General features: G+C 34.9%; 1 protein-coding gene across 1 annotated transcript in view; it reads left to right on the top strand.

The window, feature by feature from the left end:
- The window catches only part of ASCC3 (activating signal cointegrator 1 complex subunit 3), a 273,183-nt gene that overhangs the window by 31,923 nt on the left and 227,703 nt on the right, over positions 1 to 13,557 (top strand). Inside the window, exons 4-7 of the mRNA XM_050893351.1 lie at positions 1,123 to 1,243; positions 3,964 to 4,171; positions 4,917 to 5,058; positions 5,620 to 5,745. Of these exons, the coding sequence (XP_050749308.1) occupies positions 1,123 to 1,243; positions 3,964 to 4,171; positions 4,917 to 5,058; positions 5,620 to 5,745 (597 nt within the window). The remainder of the gene's footprint in view (positions 1 to 1,122; positions 1,244 to 3,963; positions 4,172 to 4,916; positions 5,059 to 5,619; positions 5,746 to 13,557) is intronic.

Below are 13,557 nucleotides of genomic sequence, written 5' to 3' on the forward strand. Positions count from 1 at the left end.
CTCTCTGTTAAGGAGTTGGCAAATTAAATACAGGACAGTAAGAGACCTCTCTCTTCTTTTTATAGTTAGAACAGAAATACTTGAATCCCACAGTGCCGAAGTCTTACTCTTTCATAGAACATCACATCAAAGTACATCATAACTTTTATTCTTACCTCCTTCCTGAAGTTATAGGAATAATATTAGCAGCAAACTTAAAGAGCGCTAAGAAGAAACTGCCCTGTTTTCCTTTTTGGAAATTGAAAAAATGGAGAAAAATTGTTTTACGCAGTATTAGAAATCAAGAATGGGTTCTGAGTAACTTACTGCTCTACTGTAATGCTTTGATTTTTGACAAAGTAATTATAGATAGGATGGACAGGGAAGCACTTTTAATGTTTTGGGTGGGTTTTTTTCCATTAAAAAACAGTATTATGTGGGAAAGGGAACTTTAAATAGGGAACTGTGTTTATCTAACCTGCTACAAGAGAATCATTTGAGTAAGAGAATCATTGGGCCAAAATAGTGCTTATTGGTACAGAATTCTGTTCTGGTGTACATCATCTACATCATGTGTTTGAATTGCACACACTCACACACACAGCATTATATGTGCAAGTAGTATAGATTGAAGTCAATACTAGTGTCATCTTAATTGTTTCTTCAAATTCCTGCTGTACTCCACGTCTGCGGTTTTGGGTTTTTTTTGTAGGACATGACTGTGAAAATGCAGTAGGCTATATCTCTTGTTCACTGGAATGGGAATAACTTCCTATTTATCTGACTTTTATGAGAAAGCATTGGTTCTCTTGATTTATCTGCTTAGATTGTGGAGGAATAAATTTGAAGCATAGTTTATGTAAATAACCATAAAGAAAGACACATAAAGTTTAGTCTTGAAAGGAGTTACATTTTATGCAAGAATCTCTAAGAGAAAGGGAGTTTTATGTAATAGACAGAAGTCACAGATTTTAAATATTTCCATCTGAAAACTTTCTGTAATTTTTGTAATAGAGAATCTGGCTGAATACTAGCAATAAACTCATTGTCAACAGATATGCTGTTGCCAGGGATGGAAACATTGCAGTCCTATTTATAAATTTACATTAAATTGGGTAATGACTTGTGACTTTTTCTTTGTAGTTATTTGAACTGCTAGGCCCTGAAGGTTTTGAGCTCATAGAGAAACTCCTACAGAACAGATCTCTGATTCTGGAAAGATCTTTGACTTGTCCAAATGATAACAAGTTCCAGACCCTGCAAGGTAAGCAACCAGATAAACAGTAGTTTTCTAACTGTTCAGTTATATTTCAAACAATAATACTGTCTATGTGTATTTAAAAAGCAAGACAAAAAAAAATACAGGGAGTTGGCTGTGGGGGGGATATTTATATAGGCTTAAAGAAGTCGTGGTCTGGTTATACAGAGGAAACAAATACATACTGCATATATTTATTTACTTTTCAACTGCCTATGGGCATGTGTAATTTTTAAATGTATTAACTGTTGCACTTTTTCTATTTTAATGGATTACTCTGGAAATAAGTTGATATTTGGTTATTCCTCATCTGCTTACCTGCTTACTTTCTATTTCTGTACTGTCATCAAATGTAGGTCTTGGGAAGAAAGCACAGTAGCAACCACTTCTGAAAAAAAAAAAGTTAAGCTTAAGGATGGATAAGTGAGAGGAAAAAAAGGAGTTCAGGTTTTATACTGCGATTTTTGTTTTTATAAGATAAATTGCCCACACAGAGTAATTCTTTTAAAATCTGTTTTACAAATTGCTGGTTAAGAACAAGTCTTCTTACTTTCTCCTCTGACAAAAATAAATTTGATTGTGACTTAGGATAAATCTTACATGGACATAGCACCATGCAGCCCATTGCATGTTCACAGGATACGGAGTTAGAAAAAAGTGAATAAAACTAGTAATGGTGGACTTATGTATCCTCACAATAATTTTAAAATGCAAATAACTCCTTTTTAATACGTTTATAAGCAAGTATTTAGAAGTTCACCTCTTACTGTGCTGATGGTTAGTCTAAACTCATCAGAACAACCGTTAGTTTTTTCTGTTCATGATTTCAAAGTGGAATGTCTTGCTATCAGTATAACAAGGTTTTGTGTCTTGGTGTTTTTTCCCTTCTCACATAATAAAAAATTAAAAATACATTAAGTAGAAACTGAACTATTATAGTTTTTCTCCTATGTGCAGATTTTAGTTACTCAAATATTTTCTTCTTACTTAGCAGAAGTAGTATTTTGGAAGCTTTTATGAATTTATTCTTCATTATGCCATCAGTAAAATCTATCACGGTAATTTCTACTAGAATGCGGAGAGAGAACATTTTCAATGTTGTGCTTTTGAGACAATAGGAAAGCGTTACTGATTGTATGCTTTTTTCACTGATGAGAGAACCCTTCTTTCACTGCGGTAAAGAAGTTGATATTTGAGTATCTTCTGTGAGATTGAAGATGCTCAGCCCCAAGTTCAGTTTATTAATTTTAATAAGGCTTTTTTCTTTTAAGTTGATCAAAGTGGTATTTCTAATGGGGAGTGAAGTTCTATCTTTCCAGAATTGCATTTGGGGAAGGGAATCATTTGTGTCTGCAGAAATTTAGTCAACTTTGAGTAATTTGTGTCTTGAGAAAATAAGCACAAGTCAAGGAACTGTATGTGTACTGCATTTTTGTAGCATGCTGTATTATTTGACTATTTCTTATGTAATTTACTTCCATGGCAGTAAAGGTGATTGTTGTGCTTATCAGACAAATCAAGTAACAGCTCTTTGCCCTGGTGTGTTCAATCTGAATTAAATTTAGTCAGGAAATTGCATCCATTGTTGTCCCCTTTTAATATGAGAAAGAGAGTTAAAGCTACAGACATGATGATATTAATGTGGACATTTTGACAGTTTATTAGAATTTTCTCAATGCCATTTAACAAATTATAGTCACCTTATCCAGTATGCATGCTGTGAGATGTAGGAGTTTCACTGTTACTGTAGGTGAAAACTAAGTGGCACAAATTGTTCAAAACTTCAGTCAGGTGGGTTTATTTGATGAAAAAAAGTTTTCAAGTTTTCGGCTTCAGTGTTTGACTGCAAAAGTACATATGAAACATAATTGAATTAAGTATATACTATTCAGTCAAACTTACATAAACTAATAATCTGTTCATAGAATTTTGAAAATAGAATTTTAAAAACACTGATATAGTTAAAAACAAAACAAAACAAATCTCTCCACCCCATTGCATAGAAAAGACTTGGCTGTGTCTTTAGTTTTGGCCAGTAATGGCCTCAGAAACGTGAATGTGACTGGGCTTTTTCAGGTTCCCTGCTCCCCTAGATTTATTGTTTACTGTAATTGTTCTGTGGTTCTGATTCTTCTTGATTCAATCCTGCTGCTTATCCACATAAAGGGAAAGAGTCCTTGTGGTTGTGTAGAATAGGATTTCTTTTCTCACTTGTTTAGGGAAATTACATTGTGAGTATGCTTTCAATACAATCATGTTATCTAGTAAATATACACTAATTGTTATGTGAAGAGGCTGTTTAAAAAAACTAGCCTGTTTAATCTGTTCACACCATTCTGCTCATCAGTGTATACATGTAAGAGGAGAGACAAGTGGCCTTTGCACTGTTGATGAAGTTATCATAAAAACAGAAAAGAAAAAAAGCCCTTCCTTTTGCTGCTAGCCCATCCTCTTGCTTTGGGATGAAGTTTTGTTTGCTTAACAATGGTAACTTTAAATGTCCCACCTTTGGGACAGGAGCTGGTACTTCTTTTAGATTTCTTGAGGCCACCTGCTGCACGGTTGTCTACATAAAGCTAAACTATCTTTAAACACACATGCCCCACCCTCCCCACCCCCCAGCCCCCCAAAAAAACAAACCTCAAAAAACAAACCTTTAGAAGAAAACTGGGGAAAACAAAGATGGAATCCAGTACTTATGGAGATGCATACCTGTTATATTGCAGAACAGTGCAAGAAGTTTATAGGAGAAAATGCAAAGCCCAATTATGGTTGTCAAGTTACAATTCAGTCTGAACAAGAAAAGCTGTTAATGAAACAATATCGTCGGGAAGAAAAGCGAAATGCCAGAAAAGAAAAACAAGCTGGGGAAGATGGAGAAGTTTCTGGAGAAGGACTAATGTGCTTTGATCCCAGAGAGCTGCGGATGCAAAGGTAATAAATGCCAAAAGTTGAGAAATGTTTCTGTTGTAATTGCTACTTCAACATATCATAATAGTTTATTTTCTTTTAGTTTGCTTTGGTGATTAGGTGATTCTGACTTCAAGTCACGTTTTATTACAAGCGTAGAATTTTTTTTAATACGAAAACCTAATTTTGAGGGAAAGAAAGCAGTGATCTGCTTAATGAGAATCTTCTCGATCTCATCTATATGGGCTGGAGATGCAGATTAGAGGGGTAGGCTATCTTTCTTAGTTCCTGTACGCACACTACTTGCTTAAGATTTATGAAGTCTGTACTAAATCCATCAGAACTATCTTTCTTTTTTTCCTCTCAAGATTAATGGGTACTATTTTCTATGTTGTCAGCTAAAGGTAGTGGGAGGAGTAGGGGAGGGAGAGGATAAGGAGCAAATAAGCTGTTATATTTCGTATTGAGAAAAATATAGTGGGACTGGTATCTAACTGTGAATACATGTTGCTGTATTGCTTAAAAAGAGGCAAAAGTGCATTTAGGATTGGATTGCACTTCTGATTTTTATCTAAACAGTGTGTTACAAGGACTTGGTTTAACTGATGCCAGAGAATAACACTGTAAAATTCCTTTGTTGATTATTTTATGCAATGTTTTTTTCCTTAAATTTCCACAACTCTTGCTCTGACTTTAATATACCACATTCAGTTTTTGTGATATCTGCCTAAAATGGGCAGAATTATTGCAGTTATTTTTCTGCTCACAGAGAACTAGCACTCTTGAATGCTCGAAGTATGCCGGTCCTAGGTAGACAGAGAGAGATGGACTTTGAAAAAATTCATTATCCGCATGTTTATGATTCCCGAGCTGAAGCTATGAAAACATCAGCATTCATTGGGGGTGCAAAGGTACGTGTTTGGTGCATGACCCTTCTTGAACAGTACATCTTTCCCAGTGAATAATGTGCAGCAGGGTTCCCTTAGAGATTGTTCTCCTTATCAGAGTCCAATGTATGAAGCAGTGCTTCTTTGCAGAGGGTTTTAAACACTTTCATATATTCTGCTTTTATTTTGACTCTAGAAGAAATAACCTCATTCTCAACTAATGTATTTGTTTTTATTTCTAGGGTCACTTAAATCATTAAAATACTATTTTTCTATCTTTTGGAAACCATTGAATTGACTTTAACAAAATGAATGCTTTATGAAATTCTAGACTTAATGGCTTTTGAAATTTAATAAAATGGAGTTATCTTTTTTGTCTTTTTGGGACTATTTTCTGAGTAGTAAAACTGATTATTTTCCATTTTGGGGGTTCAGTGCTATCTGTAAAATGACTCAGTGAGAATTGCTTTTATTTTGGATTCATTTTTTGAAGGAAAGGGATAAACCATTGTTCAAAGTCGGTTATACATAATGACACTTTCTGTTTTCATACTTTCAATTAGTTTTCCTGTAATACTGTTTTAGGTGTTCTTACCAGAGGCAGTTCAGAGAGAAAACAATAAAATGTATGAAGAGGTGAAGATCCCCCATAGTGAACCAATGCCTATTGGTATTGAAGAGAAAATTGTTTATATTAAAGACTTAGATGAGGTGAGTAAACCATTTCAAAGATATTAAATTAGTTTTTACTTTGTATTACAAAAATTTAACTGAAAAAGATTACCAATTAATACTGTGATATGTGATGTGTAAATGCAGCCAGTTAGTTTCTTCGCTACTAATTTTGAGAATATTTGTTGGGGGATGTAGTTCAGTGATATAATCCCTTTCATCATGACTCAGATTCAAGAAATTCCTGCTCTAAACTACTTGTTCATGAGTTGCAATTCTCAATTCCTTTGGCATTACCTGTTCAGCTAATTATGGTTTTAAGCTGTGATCTGAATCACTAAAATGAAAAGAAAAGATTATGGCGATTCTGTTCTCTTTCTGGAAACCACATGGAGAAGTGAGCCCGGGCTTCTGTGTCTTGACTTGTACAGGTTGGCTTGTGACTGCACAGCACTATTTTGCAGTCCATCAGACTAGTCTTATGGTACGATGCAGTTGTGGAGGTATTGAGTTATGGTGTTATAGACTGTATGGGGTGAAAAACCTTCTGGCATAGTGCTTCTTTAAGCAGAAGGCGGCAAATCACTATTAGCCAAACTTTGATGATAGAAAATAGAGGGCAGAGAGGGAAAATGCAAGTAAAACAAACATTAACATTTTAACTTTCACTGATTTAAAATGGTGAAAAAGCTGAGGTAAGGGAAATAAATTTGTTGTTAGTATTTACACTCTAGAACTTGCAGTACTGCATCACGTGTACCTGCTCACTCATTGTATATGTCAAATCTGTTGGAGAGTGGAAGATTTGCTATTGATTTAAACAGGGACATAAAGAGCAAGCCATATGTACATATGAAGAAGGTTTTGTGTTTCTTAGTTTTTCAGCAGCACACAACATGGAAAAATGTTTCCCACTTTTTTTTCCCTGTGGGAAAACAGGAAATGAGAATATAAATCTAATACAGTTACCCAGAGCACTTTATTGGGGTTTTGAGTAAAGATTATGTCTTACATAAAGATTTAACTCTTTTAAAACAGAAGACAGTTTAATTTTAGAATCTGAATCTATTCTTTTCTGCTTGGGTGACAGTACCTAATGTCATGTTTATGAAATGACTGCCAGCTTAGCTAGATAGAAAAGCTGAGCCACTGCAGCTATAAAATGCAACATTTTATATGACAATTTTCAGCATGACAGCTTTTTGCAATGAAATGTCTCTCCTAAGCTAAATACTACCTACTAATCTGTAAACTTTTTGCAAGAAGTACCAATATTTCAATAGACAATAACTTGTTTCAGAAAAAATATAGTTCAGACAGAACAATAAATATGTAAAAGAAATGGTTTGCAGATTTTTACATGTTTAAATATACAATGTTTAAAATAAATGTTACAAAATGCATCAGTTATACAAATTTCACAAATAATTTGTCTCCCTCATAGATTGTGTATCATCAAGAGGTATACTTTTCAGTTTTACAGTGAAATTCTGAAATAGAAACAGTCTTCTTCAGAACTTTATTCTTCCATATGTTTCCTATTACAGGAGATGAAATAGGAGTGTCGACAGCAAATACAATTTTGAATGTTTGAACACCTATGTATTTAATTCCCACCCCCAACTTTGATATCATTTTGCAACAAAAGATGACAAATTCATGAATAGTTTGTCCAACTGCAGGACTTGTCAGATTCCTGTTTCTGTTAGTGAGACTCATAGATTTGAATCTTGTTGAATAGCACCTTTTTCTCAATGAGGTAAAGAGGGTGAAATTGCCAATGTGTGTGGTGTTTAAGATATACCTGGTCAAGACGTAAATATCTTGGTTAGGGCAAAATTTCTTTTTGCTTTCTCTATATGGCTGTTTTAGATCTCTAAGCTCATAAAATCTTGGTTGGTGCTTAAAATTTTTGCCAATTAACTCAAGTTAATTTAGAGGGCAAGAAGTTTTTCTGTCAATAGGTTTTATTCTTTTTGGTAAAGTAGTGTAAGCAAAAGCAGCAAAATAATATTTTTTTAGCTTTCTCCCTAGCATATATAGGTGCTTATAAGATAGCGCTCTTCTATCTCTGTATAGATATGTTTGCAGGATTATATAAAATATAAACAGATGGGCAAGGAGGAGAGGTGACAGTAAATACAACTGTAGATAGTTCATAGCAGCATCTAAAGGCATCATGAGGAAGTTGAGAGTTTTGCTACTATTGACTATTATGAGATGCCATTAGTGGTAGAGTTTTGATGTAAGACGTTAAGCTGGTCTAAACATATAGATTAAGGTACTCATTCTGTTTTAACGAGTCAATATACATGCAACCCGTAATAATAAAGATCCCCAGGAAAAAAAAGCACAGAACAACCAAACCGTCTATTGTTGCTGTTACAAGGGTATTTATCCCAGCTCTCCAAGTGCTTGCTGTTTTATGGAGAAATCCTGATGGGTTAAAAATTATAAATATTCTTCTTCCTTTGAGTTTATTCATTTAGTTTTCATCTGTTCTCCATTTCACCAGTCCCATTTCTGTTACACTTTGGTGAGTTTCTTGCCTTGCCAAGAGCCACCTCTGGCTGTGTTTCTCTGCCTCAGGTACTAACATTTGTTAGTCCCAGTATTCAAAGAAACAAATATTTTGGGTTTTCTAAGGTGTTTCTCCTTGCAAAATTATCTTTTTATATCCAGAAAATAGATCACTTTTCTACTTTCCAAGAATAGTTTACTGACTTACTTTCAGACTTAAGCACTTAAGTTCTCATTTGCAACAGAGCCACTGCGAGGAGGAGGAGGAGGAGGTGGTGGGGCAGGTCGGAGCCCCAGGTACTCAGCGCGGTGGGGGACAGGAGTCCTCCTTCAGCTCTTAAAGCTGTAGGGTGTCAGCCTGCTGGGGAGAGGCCAGCTGTTATAAACTGCTGGTAACCTCTCTGGAGCTACTTTGCCTACAGAATAACAATAAAAGATGGTGATCCCCTTCGTTTGTGATATACTTTTTTGGTAATACCAGGCTCTGTTCTGTAAGGTCCAGCTTTCTTTTGCTTGCTATGAGAAGCTGTGACTAGTTGGCAGAAGTAAAAATGGGTTTGCACTACAGAAGATTTTGACCTTTCCATCTAAACACGTGCCCTCTTTGAAACTTGAGGGACATCTGTGGGACATACAGGTCATCGCTTCAGGTATAGTGTACAGCAATTTTTGTACAATTAGAAAATTTCCTAGGCCTTCTCCTGGGCTCTTCTTCACTTGGAAACTACATTGCCCAGCTGTGGAGAGGGTAGGTAGTCAGGAGAAGTACTATACAGCTGACATTCTCATTTCTTGTGTTGTACAGGGAAGTGTGCTTCTACTTAGATTTGATTTATGGAAAGTTTTTTAATGGCTAATGTAGACTTCTTTTTAAGGGAAAGAAATTTATATGCCATTGATAATATAAGGAATCCTACATCTTGATTTGAAAATTTCCAGTGCTACCTTTGCTTATTCAAGGTTAAAAACTGAACTGCATCCATTTTCCCAAAGGACTGAAAATAAGTAAACCTGACTATGAGGTGTGACCAATAAGAAAGAGCGTGAGAAGAATAGTAGCAATACAAAATAAAATTGGTTCTTCACTAATGATTTGTATTGGGTACGTTTACAAGACTGGGTCTGGGAACGTACAAAGACAGACCAAGAAGCTGTGCTATATAGCTGAGTGCATTTCACAGATGAAGTATGTTTAGAAAATGCAGCTGGTAGTAGTATAAGTATTCAAATGGACAGCACAGGTGATAGTCAGTGGTAGTGCAGAGACTAAAGACAAAAAGTCTTCATTACTCAACTTAATCACATTACTTAGCAGGTGAAAATTCTGTTATTTGGCTACTAGTTTGCATTTGTGTCACCTCTGTCTTTTAACAGACAAAGGAGCTCTACAAGAGAATCTGTGAGGTATAGACATAACATAATGCTGGTAATGAAACTTAATTGTCAAAAAATTTAATTTACCTTTAATTTTCCTTTTAAAAGTGGGAAGGTAAGAATTAGTCTAAAATGGGCTAGTTTGTATTCTTTCGAAAAATGTTTCACTTTCAACTTTCAATATTAATGTGAGAATTTTTGAAGTATCATAGGAACTTCTTTTCTTTTTAGTCTGTATGTTTTCATTTGCACAAAAGTTATTTTAAGGACTCTATTTCTCATGAGTTATGTGATTTTGATCACATTGTCAGTAGTTTGGGTGGAGTGTTTGACCGTGTAACATGCATATTGCAGAATACACTATTAAATTTAATCTTCAAAGCTCTTAAGGTCAGAACTGAGTTCATGATAAGGAGTTCATTTCTATTTTGAACTGTTAGCCAAAAGGTAAACCTCTGGATCATGTAAGCTGAACTTATCTTTCATTTTAAATGTTTTTAAGTATTAGTTCAGATTACTTACATTTTTCTCATTTCCTTAAGTTGATGTAAACATAGGTTGAGAAGAGATGAGAGAAATGTATTCCTCTAAAAATTAATTCTAACAAACCACATTTTAGCCACATTTTAAACATGTATAGACTCATTTTTTTATTTGTTTCTTTTGTACAAATTTAAGGCAAAATGACAAAACTTCTATGAACCAACACTAAAGGGAGCAGCAATGCCTTAAACTAGCACAGACATTAACAGGAGGTTCTTATTTATAGGACTGGCAGTGTGGTCAAGATGCACCTTCCACTGCACTCCAGAATGATGAAATAACGCATTTTAGCTAGGTTTGCCACTATCTGAAATCTTATGGCTAGTATTTTCAAAGTAAGTATTTAGTTTAGTTAGAGCTCCTTGCAAAGGGTCAGAGCTTTTCTAAAGAGTTTAACTTCATGATTAGTTAAATTATTCCACAGGCAGATTTTTCTGAAGTGTCATGGAATCAGTGCCTGGAAGAATACAGATGCTAAGATGAAACTCATGATACAAACTGACAAAGATCTAAATTTTTGTACCTACCATTCCTACCTAATCCCATTATGCACTGCAAATACGAGATCAGGAGTGGCCAACCTTACACAATTTAGCAGCCATAAAAGCACACCATAGCATCTGTCATAAACTGCTGGCATTAGCACTTTCCTGTTATCTGTGTTGTTCCTTTTTCTGCTTTGTCACCCCTACCTTTCTACGCTATGATCTGAACTGCTTCACCTCCTGCCACAGTCTAACTCCACCTATGTCATCTCAGATTCTTTATTTCCTACCCCTGTTGAGTTGGGAGCAGGAGCTAGTGGTTTGCATGGAGGGTTCTGTGCTGCTGCTCGGGAACATCTCTGGCATTCAATGGCAGAAGAGTGCACTGTGTCCCACAGAAGAAATCGCAAAGGGGAAGGGTTCTTGCCTTACTGCAAGGCAGCAAATCCCACCCCCAACTCGATTTGTAGATAATTATTCTTCTTAACCTTTATTATTATTTGGGGAGCTGTGTTTTCACCACAGTACAAGCACACATGGCTTATAAGTAGCTGATTGGTCACACCAGTTTAGTCTGAAGTATTATGGTACTACTACTTGCGAAAGTGGTGTGCTAGCTAGGTTGTTTCAATAACAAGAATTTAAAAAATGGAGTAGGCGCAAGCTTAGATTTAGTAGCTTTGGCTGCTTGACGTGCAGCTTGACCATTAGTGAAATATATTTTTTGTACTTACTATAAAGGTGGTTTTGTGCCAGCCTTTTTGCCAAATAAATGTACCTTTAAAGTCATAAAGTCAGGTCAGGGAAAGTTCCTCTTCAAGACTGTGAAAACAGGTTTTATCTAACAAATTGCTGTTGGTGAAAAATGACTTCAGCTTTTTACCTAAAGTGGGTGTTCAGGGTAGGATTTATTTCTTTGTTTCATGTTATCTCCATTTCCTTTTACTAGCACTACTTAAAGCTCTAAATAAGAAATGTTTCTTTTTCTCTCTGCATTATGTGAAGGAATTATTACAAAATCAATATTCCCTTTTTCCCTGTAATGTTTTCTTGGTTTTAGAATTGTACAAGGGAAGTCTACTGAATAGAAGTATGGACGTTTTTACATGAATTACATTTTTCACATCCAGTATGTTGGACCATTTATTCCAAAGTTGATCTTAGTGTATATTTCAGTTGCATATTTTCCAAACAGCAATTGACAGTTGGACTGAATTGAACAATTTTTTAAAATACTTTTAATTTTATTGAAATCTTGTCATTTATCCAATGAAGTATACTAGAAAATTGCTCTGAGGAAAGTTTACAAGTTCTGTAATCATTAGTCCCAACTTAAGACAAGGTAAAAAACCATGTAGGTCAAGATACAATGTTTTTACTAGCTGGTAATGTATATTAGGAATTGCAGTCTGTCTTCATATTCCATGCGTGGGGGTCCAAAGAAGGTAGAATATGTGCAATAACAGGTTAACAAGAATATTGCAGTTAAGATTCTACACTGATGTTAATCTTAAAGCCTACAAGTTCTGGCTTAATTTTCTTCAGTATGTGAGTTAAATGAGTATTTTATCATTACTTTAGAATTCCAGGTATAATATTTACAATTTCTGCATCAAATTGTTTGAATATCTAACTTAGCCTTAGCTGAGGCTTTTGTGCATTTTTTTGTTTAAATTGTCTGAATAAATACTGTCGCTTTGGCTGAAAGCACGTAAAAATACGTGCTTCATGCCAAACCGGCAGTTTATTGTCAGTCTTGTGTAAAATTATCATCTTTTCCATTAAGAAAATCCTATTTCTTACTAGAAATAGTTTATTAACTCTTCATCAAAAAGATCTGTTGCTACGATGTGCAACCTGTAAAGTGGTATTCTGGTCTAAAAATTTACCTATAATCTGATGTTGGAGAAATGCAAACATGTGTTCTGTTGCTGGCTACTAATTCACTATTGGAAGACACCTGCTGTACTCGAATACAACTCATTGAATGTAATATTTTTAAAACATGTGCCTCACTTGACTGCGGCTTTCCAATTTTTAGATATCACTATATGATTTCCTGAATGCCGAATAGTTCTTTTTCTTTCAGCAATAGCAAACATCTTCCCATTGTGATAAATCTCTGAAAAGTATTTTGAAAAATATTCTTACTTTATTGATACAGCATTTAATACTACAGATGATACCATAGCATTTTTCTGGACTCATAAGACCTTTCTATTAGTTTAAATACTAATATTCTTTTGCCAGTAAGATGCTTTTTTTTTTTTATTCAACAGAATCACTGATTTTATTGCATGCCACATTATTAACCTGATTTATTTTGGGTAACACCTTTAAAACAAAACAGATCTAAATAATTTAAAGAGAGAGACTTGATATGGTAATTGAAATACAGGTACACTGCAGTGATAGCAAGGCTTTATGAATGTTGTAGTACAACTTTGAATTAATTCTGGAATGAAATGTGAAAGTCTGAATTCCTTGATTTAACATGGCACGTGGATGTCCAGCTCCAGCGAGGCAGAATTCTTAGGAGCAAAGCTTGGGAGGATCAGGGATTATGACTACCCTCCAATAGCCATGAGTTTGAGAAGAAACTGTTAGTGGAAAACTAACACCAAAAGGGAAGATTAGGAATGAAGTAGGTAGATAATAAAAGAATAAATATGTAATCAAGAAATACTTTACAGATGGATAATTTTGTCCAGTAATCTGAGATTATCATTATGAACATGGTTCTACCTATATCTACTTTCTCCTGAAATGAGAGTGTTTTTGCACCTCTGAAGTATGTATCAAAATATATAAAGTAGGTTTCCTAGAACATCAGAATAAGAGCTTATGCTAGTGCTGAAATGAGAGAGAAAAGAATGAACTGTCTCAGAAGAGGTATACTGAAGATAAAGATTTTCTTTTTTAAAGTATA

This window comes from Gymnogyps californianus, chromosome 3 (assembly GCF_018139145.2).
Source record: "Gymnogyps californianus isolate 813 chromosome 3, ASM1813914v2, whole genome shotgun sequence".
Lineage (NCBI taxonomy): Eukaryota > Metazoa > Chordata > Aves > Accipitriformes > Cathartidae > Gymnogyps > Gymnogyps californianus.